This window comes from Euprymna scolopes, chromosome 12 (genome assembly GCF_053919585.1).
Source record: "Euprymna scolopes isolate OS-2025 chromosome 12, ASM5391958v1, whole genome shotgun sequence".
Lineage (NCBI taxonomy): Eukaryota > Metazoa > Mollusca > Cephalopoda > Sepiida > Sepiolidae > Euprymna > Euprymna scolopes.
The window spans coordinates 509,855-525,972 of NC_136493.1; the positions used below are offsets into that span (position 1 = coordinate 509,855).

At 44.3% G+C, this 16,118-nt stretch overlaps 2 protein-coding genes across 2 annotated transcripts; both read left to right on the top strand.

The window, feature by feature from the left end:
• Positions 1-1,504: 1,504 nt before the first annotated feature.
• Positions 1,505-2,113, top strand: LOC145291584 (52 kDa repressor of the inhibitor of the protein kinase-like). The gene has a single exon (XM_080137660.1). The coding sequence runs from the start codon at positions 1,505-1,507 to the stop codon at positions 2,111-2,113; it is 609 nt and encodes a 202-aa protein (XP_079993786.1).
• A 4,918-nt stretch (positions 2,114-7,031) lies between these two features.
• Positions 7,032-7,583, top strand: LOC145291585 (uncharacterized). Its single transcript, XM_080137661.1, has one exon. The coding sequence runs from the start codon at positions 7,032-7,034 to the stop codon at positions 7,581-7,583; it is 552 nt and encodes a 183-aa protein (XP_079993787.1).
• The last annotated feature ends 8,535 nt before the right edge of the window (positions 7,584-16,118 follow it).

Consider the following 16,118-nt stretch of genomic DNA (forward strand, 5'->3'; position numbering starts at 1 on the left):
TAAATGTAATTTAGTTTTAAAAACAACAACAACTTGATTTTTCGGCCATTTTTGGTGGTGCCTAAATTTGTACCATTGTATTTTCACCTCTCCTTCAGGAGGTTAGTGGTGTTAAATGGGCTGGTAAACAGCAAAAAAACAAAAAACAAATACAATACGCAAAAGTCCAGCTAGAATTCGTCACTGACAACTTTCTCTCTCAACTTCCAGTACGTCTCTCCCACTGCCTCTGCCAACAGATATTTTATCAGAAAACTGAACCCATTCCATTTGCATACGTGTGCAGTGGTAGGTGTGTCAGAAACTTTGTGAAAAATATTAAATAATTCGACCCCCCCCCCTGTGTTTCCAAGCTTATAACTACTCAAAAAAGGTAATTCAAACCCTAATTTTTTTTCAATTAAAGGAGCAAGGACCAAGGTTTCATTTAAAAAAAAACGAAAACAACAAAAAAAACAAAAAAAACAACAACACCGTGATTTAAAAAAAAGGTTTTAAACTTCGGACTTTACAGGTAAATTTCTAAAAACACTACTTTTTTGTTTTAATTTGAATATATCATTTATTGATCTTTTATCTTCAATTTGTGATATATTAAACTTTGGTGAGTAAATTAATTATTTAGTTTTTAATAGATATTTCAAAATGGGGGGCGTGAATTAAAAAAAAAACGTTTGTCTAAAATATTATATTCGGTTTATTGGAAAAAGCATAAAATTTCACATTGACCCTGAAAATATCGTAAAAATAAAACCAATAGAAAAATTTTGATAGATTTTTAAAGTTTAAAAATTGAAAAATACTGAACTCGTAAAATTCGATTAATTTCATTACTGTTTTTTTTTAAATAATAATATTTCTATTACTTTTAAAACAACTTTAATAGGTTATTTTGGAAATACAATCCCTAAAGAAAATAAATAACCCACTTTTAAAAGAGAACTTACGAGTTTTTTATATTTTATTCGTAGTTTTGTGTTAGGGGTCTCAAAATTTCCTACAAAATTCTGATACACCTAGTGCAGTGAAAGACGAGATCTCGCGAGATTCCACGAGACTACACCGTATAAATCCATGGCTGCTATCTTTAATTTATTTTTTTCTCAGATCCCATCTGAAGGTACCAGTGGCGTATCTAGGGTATGGCAGGCATGGCCCGTGCCATGGGCGCCACTCTGACATGGGCGCAAAAATTGCTTGACAAAAATTAAAATTTGAACATATGCCTAATTACCTGAGCGAGTTTTTCTGCATAATTCCGATATATTCAAACCGGAATAAACGGAAGGCCACCACCCTTTTTTATGCATTCCATGTAAAATCATCAAGGGATTGACACCCATACCCTCAGATTTGGCTGTAATTTGCAGTGCAGGTAGACAATATAGAAACTAGGAAATCCTGAAAATTTGAGCATCTAATTCCAAGCGGTTTCCGATTTAGAGCATTTTTTGTTTTCGTTTTTGCTGCATAATGTGGCGCCCGGGATAAATTTGATCCTGTGATGCGAGAGCACCTCGCTCTTATTGAAAGTCATCCTTACGCATTATCTTACATTTCCCCAGGTGTTCAGAATGAATTTATTCATATTATGGCATCTACCGTTCGCAAGAATTTACTAGACAGCATTAAAAAAGCTAAGTATTATGGTCTTCTATTCGACTCAACACCGGACCAGGCACATCGTGAGCAGATTTCAGAAGTTGTAAGGTTTGTGGATATTGATTTTGAAAGGAAAACAGTTTGTGTTAGAGAGTCCTTTCTGGGTTTTCTCCATATACGTCAGAAGGATGCTGCAAGCTTCGTTGAAGTTATCATGCAACAACTGGAGAAAGACCAGATGAAGATAGAAGATTGTCGGTCACAATGTTATGACAATGCTGCTATGATGGCGGGACACAGAAGTGGTGTGCAGCAAAGAATAAATGAAAAAAACAAGCTGGCAGTGTTTGTAAATTGTGATAACCATTCACTTTACCTTGTAGGCGTTCAGGCAGCCAGGCAAGACACAGAAATGGTCTCGTTCTTTGGAGTTATTGACTCATTGTATAGCTTCTTTTCCCGTTCCACACAGCGGTGGGAGAAATTAAAAGATGCTGTCCACTGGTTTTAAAGGCTGAAGCAGAAAGCCGTTGGAGTTCTAGAACAGAAGCAGTGAAGCCTGTACAAATGTATCTGGACAAAATCGTTGATGTACTAGACAGCACGATAGAAGATGTCAGCCAAACAATTGATACCCAGAGTGACGCTAAACAACTAGTAAATCGCATACTAACATACGAGTTTCTAACATGGGTTTTTGGCACAAAATACTTACGCCAATAGATAGAGTGCAAAAACGATTGCAAGACAAGACAATGAATTTTCACAATGCTGCCCTAGACATAAAAGGTCTAAGAGATCATTCCAATGATGCAAGAGAAAATTTAGTTGATGAATGCTTGGAAGATGGCAAGAACCTTTGTGAAAAATGGGACGTTGAAATCAAAAGAAGGACAAGGGGGAAAACAAGAATGGCTGGTGAAAATGCACGAGATGCCGGGTGTCAGTTTGCGTGACACTGCTGTCCGAACTTTCACTTTCTGGTCACCAATTGACGCGTCTTCTCTCCACTCCAAAACGAACTTCGTTTTGGAGTGGAGAGAAGACGCGTCAATTGGTGACCAGAAAGTGAAAGTTCGGACAGCAGTGTCACGCAAACTGGCAAACTGGCTTTTCTCTCCCCGAATCCGACTTTTCTCTTCTACAAATACAACTTCTCTGCTCGCAATCTAACTTCAGAATCCCTTCCTTCCCCAAATCACTCCTCTTTTATCTCCAATCAGGAGCATCTCATTTGCATACCTCGTGGTCACCCTGTAGGCATATAAGGAAACAGGGCGGCAGCCATTCTTGTTTCTTTCTTCTTCATTATGAACACGAGGTAAGCCACACAAAAACGCGGTCGGTCGTTCTTGTTTCTTATTTCTTCATTTACACCACACGCCCCCCTGATCTTCGAGATCAATAGGATACTTCGTAATCCTCCATCCAAGCAGGCCGCCTCCTCTCACGTCGAGACCTCTGGGGGACAACTTCTCGGGGGTTAACGTTTTCAGGTTCACTACAACGCGGGCCTAAGTCAGGTCGAGCAGCATCATTTGCTTCTCGGTGGCCCTCGATTTCCTCTTCTTCACTGCCCTCACTGCATACCGGCAATGTCACGCGACACAGGTCTAAGATATGCCGGGGAACGCCATTCACCATCACATTGTTCTTCGACTGCAATCCTGTTACGACCCCTCTTTTCTAACGAGTGGTACACTGTGCATTGGGGGGTTTCACCCACACCTCTTCACCTACTTTGATAGTGGCTTCTTCACTCTCAATTCCCGCTGTTTTGTTGCACGGATGCCGCCACTTATATGTGAAAACGGCCCTATGAGGCACAGTTGTCTCATCTTGTTTGGTCTTCGGCGAGATGTTATACCAAAACACCGCCTCTATGGGTGATACGTTGCTTTTTTCCGCAGCGGCTTTAATGGTGCGATGATTCCTCTCCACTATTCCATTGCCACTCGGCCGATACGCTGCTCTGAAAAATTGCCTTACTCCCCACTTATCGCACACCCCTTTTAAAGGCTTCTGATCGGAAAGCGGGGCCATTGTCCATTAAGAGTTCCTCAACCGGCCCTCTCTCCAAAAATATCTCCTCGATGACCCCTCCGATCACCCATGCAGCTTCTGCCCTGATCTCTCTCCATATGGCAAACCTTCCCGGTCCACAGTCGACCATCGACAGATACAATTTGTGGCGATAGTGTGTCACATCAATGGCCAATCGCTTCCAGTCCTCCGCAACGTGTAGCTCTCCTGCTTCGTGTCTGGACGGTCCAGGGTCAATTAATTGGCACTCTCGACAGTTCTCCACCACCTCCCTAACCTCCTCCTCAGTGGTCTCTGGGTAAACCTCTCTGGCTAGGAATAATGTTCGTTCTCGACCAAAGTGGTGCATTTCGTGTGACTCTTTGACTTCTTCCCCTGCACAGCATACCGAGGAGACCTCCTTTCCGTCCTGCAGCCAGGCCTTCTTCACGCGCGTCATCGAATCCGCCTTGTTTTTTTTTTTTGACGGGACCAACACAACAAATACTCTCAACTGGAATTCCGCTATTAGGTCGGTGAGCGCTCCGAGTCTGCGCTTGATCAGCATTTCCGCAGCACCCCTGGTCTTAACTCTCTTATCGCCAGTTACTGCCGACCGAATCCACGACGCTACCGTTGCCGAATCGGTTTTGACTTCAATTATTTTCAATCCCCATTTCAGGGCCAGATTGATTCCTTTTATATGAGAGAAGTCGTTGTTTTTTCTTAGCCACGCCGCATCCTCCACAGTTACACCTCCTATCTCTAGTACGACGCCCAACGCCAGGTTACTGGCATCACACCAAACCACACCCGCGTCTTCGCCACTGACATACCATTTCCCTTTCACTGGGTCCTCATTCCTCACTCTCGCAATGACTTCTTGCAGCATGTTCATGACCTCCTTCGTCACACTGCCCTCCCAGCCATCAGTGCCTGTTTGTCGTTTAATGAAGCTGCATGCTATCCTGAGCCAGCCAGCGATAGGACCAGCCCGACCAGCCTTCCGCAGACTGAAAAGAGTTCTCGCCTCGTCAGCTCAGATCCGACTTCGGGTATTGCATTCCCTCCTTCGAAGACAAGGCTTTCTTTTCCATCTCGTCTTAGTTTCAACCCCAGCACCGCTCCTCCATCTAGGGCCTCCGCCGGTTTTGCAGTTAACCCATACTTCTCGATATGGCTTCTTACTTTCTCTGCTGTCACCTCCGCCTCCTCCACCAGGATGTCGTCAATGTACGAACTAGTGGCCTCCTCCACTGTACAGTCTTTGCTCAGCACTGTCTTCAGCACGGCAGTCATAATTTGGGGGGCTGAACTCAGCCCAAAGCCTAACCTCGTCAGACAATACACCCGCCCCTTGAACCGGACCAGTTGGTACTGCCAGAGTTTTTCATCTACATGGATCTGCAGATATGCCGATTTCAGATCGACAATCTTAGTGGCCCGCCCCATTCTTCTCCATTTCCTCATGACCTCCTCACATACGTCGATCCCCGTTCCAGTGTGGCAGGCTACGTGTCTGTTCAATTCCCTAAAATCCAGCACGGGCCTAATCTTGTTTTTGGTAGGCTGAACAACCGCCAGTAGTGTCAACACTCCTTTTTCTTCCCCTGTCCACGGTTTCAGAATTCCTTCTTTTATCCACCTCTCCACTTCTTCCTCGAATCCTTTTCTTATTTCTCCTCGCAGGGTGTTTTCGTAGCAGCCCACCTTATTCTGTAGTTTTGGGGGCCCGGAGATCCATTTCCATTCCACCGTCCACCTCACGCCATCAAACTTCGCCAGGAAATCTTTGTCCTCAATGCAGCAAACCTCCGGTTTTGGGGTTCTGACGGTTCTATCACCTTCCACTCCTGCCATCCCCACTGCGCCGAGACGTCCAAACGTCACTTGGCCCCCTCTTAACGTAGCGCCCCCCAGTCGGTTAATTGCACTCATACCTATAATCACGTCGACACCACCGACCAGATGATTCAACACTAGGGCTTGCAGTCCAATGGGCACCCCTTGCACCATTACTTCCGCTGTCGTCTCTCCTAGGCATTTCACATCCCTGCCATCCACGGTCCTAATAATCCTGGTTCCGCTCCATGACCTCGCGACATTCCTCGCTAACAACGTTGTAGTGCAGCCTGTGTCGACAAGGGATATGGCTCTCTTCCCATTGACTACCACCGGTAACCGAGGCAATGTTCCATCATGCGCCATTTCCACACAGAAGGGGTAACCACTGGCGCAATAGTTCCCCTTCACTCGTTTCCCTGGTCCCGTGCAGCAACACAATAGCGGCTAATATGCCCCACTTGTCCACATCGGTAGCACGTGATCCCCGGTCTCGGCTCTTTGCAGTCCTTGATCAAATGAGGACCCTGGCACCGGAAACACTTGATGGCAGGTCTCCCCTCCTGTCGCCTCGCCGGCTGCCTCTCATTCAAGTGAGGCCTCATGCACATATTTCCACTCACAGCTGCAGCCACGATTGGGCTTTTAACATTTTTCACTAGGACTCTGGCGTGGACCAAGAGATCGTCCACTTCCATAGAATGGATCCCCGTGATTCTCTGCATGTTCGCAGAGATGTCCTCTGGGAAGCCGTTCACTAGGTACAGCTTTACCGTCATCTCCAGGCTCCTCCCCACGTAACCAGCCAACCCTGCCAGTCTCCTGATCTCTGCCGCAAAGACGTCAACGGACTCGCCAGTCCACCTCAAACTTGACAGCTTGCCAAGTGCTTTAAATGGGCCCTCAGCGAAGGCCAATTTCAGCCATTGCTCCACTAAGGCCAGGTCTTCCTTGTCTTCATCTCACATCTGCTGGTAAATCGTGAGGGCTTCCCCCTCTAAGTATAGCGGCAGCAGGGTGACCACATCTTCTATCTTTTGCAGCTTCGCCACCATTTTAATTCCTCCAGCCACTTAATCAGGTCACCCTCCCCAGTAAAGAGTCTCAACATCTGAGTGCTCAGTCTCCACTCAGCCATGTTAATTTGCTTGATGCGCCGAAATAGCTTGTCGCTTGCGTGACACTGCTGTCCGAACTTTCACTTTCTGGTCACCACTTGACGCGTCTTCTCTCCACTCCAAAACGAACTTCTGCAACTTTAGCTTTTCTCTCCCCGAATCCGACTTTTCTCTTCTACAAATACAACTTCTCTGCTCGCAATCTAACTTCAGAATCCCTTCCTTCCTCAAATCACTCCTCTTTTATCTCCAATCAGGAGCATCTCATTTGCATACCTCGTGGTCACCCTGTAGGCATATAAGGAAACAGGGCAGCCATTCTTGTTTCTTTCTTCTTCATTATGAACACGAGGTAAGCCACACGAAAACGCGGTCGGTCGTTCTTGTTTCTTTTTTCTTCATTTACACAACACCGAGTTATCAAGAACAGATGAAATGAAACGAGTCATGGAGAGAGCTCTAGACCGCCTGCACAAAGAGATGGATGATCGATTCTCCCGGTTATTTGACATCGATTCCAAATTTGGCTTTCTGTTGGATGTCCAAGGCCTTTGTTACGGTCCTGACTCATCTGACTGTGAACAATTAGAGTCTATGTGTGAAAATTTAGGAGCTGTGTACAGTTCAGACATAGATGGCAAGCAATTATATGAGGAGATTATTGATTGCAAAATGTTGATATCAAGTCGTGCCAACTTAAAGTTATCGCGTCCTGAAGACCTTCTAACATTCATAGTTGAATATGGTGATGAGAGCGTATTTCCCAATGTTCGAATTGCTTTGCAAATAATGTTGACAATGGCAGTATCTATTGCAAGCTGCGAGCGAAGTTTTAGTAAACTGAAACTAATTCTTTCATGTCTCCGAGCCTCAATGAGTCAGGACAGATTGTGTGATCTAGCTTTGATGAGTATAGAAAGGGAAGAATTAGAGAAAACTAACTTTGATAAAATCATAGATGAATTTGCTTCCATAAAGGCACGAAAAGTGTTATTTTAGAATGTTATTATTGAAATAAAAAAGGCCGGATTTATTGAGGTTTGTTGTGGTATGTTTGTTATCCTTCAATTTCTTCATAATAAAAATAAATGAAGTATGTTGTTGTCCTTTCTTTTTTTGGATAATTTAGAATTTTATTTCTTAAAGCAAGATTAACCATATAATTACTTTATTAAAATATTCATTTCATGGTTTATCTTTCGTTAAAATTGTGCCTGTATTATAATATTATGTAGGTTAGGTATATCTAAGGTATAAATTATTAAGAAGGGGCGCACATTCAAACTTTGCTATGGGCGCCATTTTACATAGGTAAGCCACTGGAAGGTACTTGTATGACCGCACGACACACACACACGGGGGTGCTTTCCTCGTTGACTATTACATTCAACTCTACACTCCCCCCTGGTCTCCAGACCACAAATTTGGCATGGTGGACATGATCGTTTGTTGCGAGCATCCCTATGAAGAGGGATTGGTTTGACTACTTCATCTTCATTGGAGCTCTCAGAAGATGTGTCGGAACAATTAGCATCAGCGTTAGGGCGTACAGTCCTACTATCAGGCCGGACTCCCTCATCTTCATCAGAGCTCTCAGAAGGGATGCTGGAACTATCGCCACCAGCGTTGGGGTTCATAGTTGTACCATCGCGGGGAATAGGATGGATCTACAGGTCATCATTGGATAATTCACCATTACTGCTACTCGCCAACTGGTTTGTATTCAGGGCAGGCCGGATATCCTTCACATGGCGTGGAGAACCATTGACTAGCACGCCTTGCTCACTGATGATGCCAGTGATTCGCCCTCTTTGAAAGCTGTTGGTGCATCGATTATTGGGAGGCTTCACCCAAACAGTGTCCCCTATCTCATACGGCCCTTGGGTTTCCTGCCGATCAGGCAGATGGGCGTCAATGTCCTTGATGTGCACTCGATAGCAATGGATCGCATTGGTGGGTGTGCTTAAAGCAGTCATGCCATTCTTTGGAGTTGCATTATATCTATAGACCGCCTCTGCGATCGGGCATTGTTTTCTTGCTGCGATCCTCTTCACGCTTCGATGGCACCGTTCTTCTATTCCGTTACCACTTGGTACATATGCACAGCTGTTTCTGAGCTGAATCGTCTACGAAACCTCTGAACCCCCCACTGCAGAAGCTCATGTCATTTTCTGTGAGGATCTCTTCAGGCGGCTCCCTTTCATAAAATATGGACTCCAATTCACGGATTACACTGGATGAATCCTGTCTTATTAACGGGCGCCAGATTGCAACCCTTGTCAGTCCACAATCGATCAGGGTGAGGAAGTGCTGGTTGCTGTATTGGGTTATGTCCATACCCAGACGGCTCCATGTTGTGCTTACTCCCAGCTGACCTATCCGCCATCTGGCCGAGGCGGGGTCAATTGACTGGCATGTTTGACATTCCTTGACTACCACTTTCACTGCACTTTTGGACATCGACGGATTCGACAACTGCACAAAATAACACGTCCATCTCACTCTTGGGTGCCCACTGAGGTGGTGTATATTCCTGATTTCATCCGCCACCTCAATAGAGGCGTCACATAATGGTACTGGCTCGGCTTTCTTCTTCATGGTGTCATATCATCTCTGTGGCACCCGAGTGAGCCTATCAGCAAGGTTGTAATTTGAAGTGACCAGTACCGCATCCAAAGACAGGTTGTACTCTGTTACCAGCTTTTATACGGTCTCCAACCACCGTCTGATCAACATATCACTGGCTGCCTTAGTGCGCATCTTAGTCTTGCCTGTTAGTGTGTCTGATATCCAGTGGTACACGCATAGTTAATCTGTGTGTATGCATAACTTCTTGACTTTTCCCTGGAGTGCCAGGTTGATATCTTTTATCACCGCATCAAGCTCTGCCAGGTTGATATGAGCAGCGTCATTCGCTGGTCACAACCAGTAAACATCCTCAATCGCAGCACCATTCTTCTCCAACAGCACACCAATTGCAAGAGAGCTCGCATCCACCCGCACATTCAGTTTGTCTCCTTGCACGCACCAGTTTCCTTTAGCGGGATCATCCTGCTTTACCCTTGCGATGGTCTCCTTCACCATGCAAACCAACAGATCGTCGGCTGTTTCATCATCCCAGCCTTTGGTGACTGTGCTTGCCCTCCTTTTTGATGATGCCTGTTGCCACACGAGTCCATCCACACACTGGTAGGTGCCCTACAAGTTTTTCACACAGAGAATACTGCTTGCCTCGTGAAGACATCGGGCACTTCAGGGACTGCAGTTCCGCGCCTCCATTTCAAAGTCTCTCGCTCTTGTCGAACGTTCAGGCCCAAGACACGAACGCCATTCACCAAACATTCTGAATCCTTGCACGTCAAACCAAACTCAGTCATTTTGGCCCTCACACATGATGATGACCCAATGTCTTTGTTCACATATATATCATCAAGGTATGCCGATATCCCATCTTTTATTGTCTCTTCCTGTGACAACAGTGTTAATAATGGTCTTCGTTATTTGGGGTGCCACGTTCAGCCCAAAGCCTAGTCTGGTAAGGCAGTATCTCCTGCCAGCAAACACTACCGTCTGAAATGGCCAAATTGTTTCACTGATTCGGACCTACAGGTATGTTTTTCTTAGATCCAGCAGGGACACATTGGAACCCTGTTGGCGCCACTCTCGTAACTTGCTGGCACAAACGTCAGCATCTGCTGCGAACGCATCAACATGCGCGTTCAGTTCATAGTTCATCATTGCCCTCACCTTTGCTTTGTTGTGCTAAGCGACCGCCATCAATGGAATCAGGCCTTTGGGAGGTCCAAGTTTCTCATAGGGGTAGGAAATCAACCAGTCATCCTTGATCCAATCACGAAGTTCCTCTTCATATGCAGGCTTTATTTGGTTGGGCACATGGTACTCTGTTACCTCATTTTGCAGTTTGGCTGGTTCCTGGTTTTCCGACCACTTCCATGCGGTTGTCCAAGCCTTCTGCTGCTGGTCAAACTCAACAATAAAGTCTGGCTGATAAATCTTCAAAGCAGCACACACTGGAACCTTCTCCTAAAACTGTATCGCCCTTGTCTGCATTATGTGAGCACCACATATGGCTCTGATGGCATCATAGCCTAGGAGCAGGTCAAAGCTGAGTGGTTTCTCGAGTACTACCAGCGCTTCGATGTTAGCTGAATTTCCAGTTTTAGTGTGAATGGTCACAGTGCCCACCCCGCAACATGTCTGTGTCACTCCACTGAGGGTGGTTAATCTAGTAGCCTTCTTCCAAGTGTGGCAGAGGCTTGCACTCACTACGGTGCAAGAGCACCCAGAGTCGAAGAGTGCTGAGCACAATGTCTCATTGACATAGACCTGAATGATCGGAAGCGCCTCATCTAATTCCTGTTTGGGGAAGAGGTCGACGCTGGCATCTTGTCCCCGACCCCATTTCCCACACAATCCCGGGCCATATGACCAGTCTTATTACATCAGTAGCAGCGAATAGCTGTCAGTCGCCGCCAGCAGTTCCTCGCAATGTGGCCCTGGTCATTGCAACTATAACACATGACTTTATCGCACAGGACGAATTCCTGGGACAGTCTATCCTCATTTAATGTGCACTCCACTGCGCAGCAGCGACTACTGATTCTCTTATCTCTTAAGTATTCTTCCGCACGGTCCTCCTGGCCTGGTCTATCAAGTCGTTAAGGGATAATGAAGTTATGCTTGAGCTAGCCTGCAGGAGTTGCTTTGCTCCTGTTGGAAGCCCTGTCATAAATGTGCATGCCAAGGCCCGCGCTCAGACAGCCCACAAACCAACACCGTCAATTTCGTCAACTCGGCCAAATAAACGTTGACAGTTTCACCGGGATGCAAGGTTCTTGCCTCAAATTGCTCCCAAGCAGTGACAGGGTCGATAGCAAACGCCTTGTATAATGCCGCCTTGATCCTTTCATAATCCTGTTTTTCCTCAGGACTAAGCTGTTTATATACTGCGAAAGCCCTGCCGGACAGACGCAGAGGAACCACATGTTCAATGTTCTCCACACTAGACAACAGGCAATGTTGTTCCACCTTCTCCACCCAGTCAAGTACCGGGGTCGAGTTGTCAAATTCTGGTATTAATTAAAGGTCGAATTTGTCCCCCATTATGCAGAAATAGCTCGACGTAAAATGGGCTGGTAAACAGCAAAACAAAATAAACCAAATACAATACGCAAAAGTCACTGACAACTTTCTCTCTCAACTTCCAGCACGTTTCTCCCCACTGCCTCTGCCAACAGACATTTTATCAGAAAACTGACCCCATTCCATTTGCATACGTGTGCAGTGGAAGATGAGATCTCGTGAGATTCCATGAGACTACACCTTATAAATCCATGGCTTTAATTTCTCTTTCTCTCAGATCCCATCCAAAGGTAAGTTGTATGACCGCACCGCACCACACACACACACACACACACACACACACACACACACACACACACACACACACACACACACACACACGGGGGTGCTTTCCTCGTTGACTATTACATTCAACTCTACAGTTAGACACAAGAAAGGTTTTAGTTAGATGAAAGTGTTTCTTTAGAAGAAATGCTGTTTGTGACGGGCACGGAAGCACTCAAAACTTGTGGCAGCGTTTTAGTCGGGTTTGTCGCGGTGGGTGTCAGATCATCGCTCCCATTTAAAAAGAAACAAAAATGGTTACGATTGTCAGCAGAAACAGACACACATGACTGTCAATCCTCGAAGTCGCCGTGCGCATGCATGCTTAACGACTTTCATTTTGTTTTATCACACATAAAATTTGACTTTTTACAAATAAACAAAGACAAGAGACTTTTGATTTCAAGCCGAAATTAATATAAACAAAGCCTAAAACTCTTTTTAATTTGAGACTAGTTCGGTTGGGAATTAATTTCAGTTGTTTGTTTATCTGAATCCTTCCTGTAACTTCAGCACTCTTTCAGAGAACACTTCCTCGATAAGAATTTCTTTAACTCGGCTAGGAAGTAAGAAGCCTCCCTAAATGTGACTTTGACACTCTCAGTCCAGTCATCCAAGCCCAGCAGCTGAAGGTCTCAGCAGCAATAGCAGCAGTAGTCAAACAGCCCTTTTTCAGTGCTTATTACAACTTACTATTTGCGAATCAAACAACCCTTTTCAGGGCTAACTACTGTCATATTATGAGTTATGTCCCCTTCAGTCAACTCTTTAATATAAAACAATACAAGAGTTGCGTCCCTTGTGGTTAGTAAAAATAAATACATGGACTTGTTCCATGGCTTATCACGCTTAAATGTATCTTGTCTTCTAGTGTCTTTTTTAATAAGGTTCATCCCGTATCATATAATGAAACAAACATAATCGGACAACTACTACAAACTACCTAAATGCAAACTCCTGCATCCCCAGGGCGTTCTACAGCTTTCAATGTTTCTCGCAGCCTCCAGCATTTTCTGCAGTTTCCACCTTCCTGTTGTTACCCATTTCAGATCCCACTTATATCCAGCTACCTGTTCCAGTGCCCACTGGTGTTCAACAACTTGTTCCAGTGTCTGCTGACGTCCAGCTGCCAGTTTCAGTGCCCACTGGTGTTGAGCTACCTATTCTAGTGGCCACTGACACCCAGTTCCTAGTTTCCAGAGCCCACGAATGTCGGAATACCTATCCCAATGCCCACTGGTGTCCAGTTTCCAGTGCCCGCTGATGTACAGTTACCATTTTCCAGAGCCCACTGGTGTCAAGTTACCTATTCCAGTGCCCGTTGACGTCCAACTACCAGTTTTCAGAGCCCATTTGTATCCAGCTATCTGTTCTAGTGCCCGCTGACGTCCAGTTACCATTTTCCAGAGCCTGTTGGTGTCCGACTACCTGTTTTAGAGCCTACTAACCTCCGGCTACTAGTTTCCAGAGCCCACTGACGTCTGACTACATGTTCAGTAGCCACTAGTATACAGTTACCAGTTATTTATTTCTGTGAAGTCATTGCTCTGTTAGAATAGTGATGTTGCCTTATCCCATCTTATCCCCTGGGCTGGTAGATTAAAAGTAGTCCTTCTCAGTAGTCTCAATATATCTTGTAAGTGTCTTTCGTTGCATCTCCCCCCCCCCCTTTTTTTCACCCCAAACTAGGCACAGTGCCATTTTGATGTAAGGGGCTACTTTCAGAGACATAATTTGCAGGAAAAATATGTAGGAAATCGAGCAGCAAGATGTTTGCTTACATCACACATGGACTTCTGCATGTCAGTACAGTCAGAGAAGCAGGGACCCGGAAGGGAATTCCAACGTTAAACTGTCTGAGGGAAGAAAATATCAAAGTAGAAGGCTTATCTGGCATTTAGGGATTTCTACTGTGTAGAGGTGGAATTTAGCTGGGAGTATTTACGCCGAGGTGGTACAGGGCCATGAACTTCAGAGCTCCTACCATTAAAATACTTGTAAAACAGGCAGAGGAATGCAACATTTCGTTGAGGAACAGAGGTTGAAGCATAGCTTACAGTGCAGGGCCTATTAGGTTGGCGACTCTCTTTTGAACCCTGTCTAAGAGTGAGAGATGAGTAGAAGATACACCAGCCCAAATGTGGCAATAATACTCCATATATGGGCGAATGACAGCCTTGTAGAAGTACAGGATACACTCAGGTGAAAATATTTTTCTAGCACGGTAGAGAGTGACCATCTTCTTTGCAGCAAACTTGGCAATGCACTTAATGTATCTGTTTCAATTCATGTTCCCTGTAAAGGTTAACCTGAGGAGTTTGAGCTAAAGACTTTCAAGTAATGTATCATTAGCCATGGTTATTGGTGGTTGAGAAGGTTTCTTGTAATTATTAAGCTTAGTCTTGGCAGCATTGAATGTTACCATCCATTTTTATCCCTATTCCACTATATATTGGAGGTCTTTCTCTATGGTTTCTACCATTGCTTTAGATATGTGTTCATTCGTTTTCCTCTTGTATCTGTGTAATGGCGAGATGAGCAATTCACCGCCGGAACTTTTTATCGAAAGAACATTATCACCGGTCACCGGTTGTGAGAGCCTTCCCTGGGCGGGAACACTTAAAAACGTAACATGCTGTCTCTGTAAATATTCTCAATAAACTTCTCTATTTCTTTATTACTTCAGAACCTCTTTACCCATTTATTTTCCTTGTGGAATACCTTTCTTGAATATCCTTTTATTACGGCCACCCACCACAGGATATATCAATCTTTTATACGGTGTGGTGTCGTCAGCAAATATACCCATCTTGGAAACAATTTCATCAAGGAGATCATTTGTAAATATCAGAAATAATAAAAGTTCAAGAATTGATACCTGAAGCATACCCACATTTATATCATGTAGTTTGAATTACGGCCACCGAGAACAACCTGGATTCTTCTCTTATTTAAGACTAGCAGGGCTACCCGGCGTTGCTCGGGACCGTATAAACAATGAAAAAACAAAAGCAAATATTGAACATATGTTTTATTCTTAGGGGAGAGGAATCTTTCATCTCAAGTTTTAGCGTTACAAACAAACATTTGTCTTTTATATATATAGATAATGACAGGTTTTTTTGGGGCCCCCCCTCGAAGATAACTGATCAGTTGACCAACTTCTAGTGGTCCGTTTGACGTGAAATTTCGATATTTGTCATCCGGGTGATGGGGCTTCGATATGATACCAAATTTGTCAAGTTTGGTTCCGTCTTTCAAAAGTTTTAGCGTTACAAACAAACATACATACACACAGACGTTTGGCTTTTATATATATAGAAGACTAGCAGGGCTACCCGGCGTTGCTCGGGACCGTATAAACAATGAAAAAACAAAAGCAGATATTGAACATATGTTTTATTCTTAGGGGAGAGGAATCTTTCATCTCAAGTTTTAGCGTTACAAACAAACATTTGTCTTTTATATATATAGATAATGACAGATTTTTTTTGGGCCCCCCCTCGAAGATAACTGATCAGTTGACCAACTTCTAGTGGTCCGTTTGACGTGAAATTTCGATATTTGTCATCCGGGTGATGGGGCTTCGATATGATACCAAATTTGTCAAGTTTGGTTCCGTCTTTCAAAAGTTTTAGCGTTACAAACAAACATACATACATACACACAGACGTTTGGCTTTTATATATATAGATGAATTTTTAATTATGCTAATTATTCGTCCAGTAATACGATTTGATTTTCATGAGAAGACCACCGTGTAAGGTTTTGAAGGGTTTAGTATAAGAACAGAACAAAAAGAGAAATATGAAATAAGACCGGATTTATTGACTCACTCTTACAGCCCGCGTGGGGCTCGATTGCATTACATTTCTTTGTCTCTCGTTCCAAAAGAGTTCAATACGAGGAAAGAGGGTTAACAGTCTCAGGGAGGTAATTCCGATTATTCCACATCCCCCTTTCAAGTCCCAAATTCATACTGAAAGTTTCTCTGGTGGTTGAACTTTTCTACCACTCTTTGTATATTTTACTTTGGGACCTTCTGAGTTAAAGGATTTGATATCCTCGTGTACAGTTGACTGCACATCTGTATGGTTAGTTTGTCCC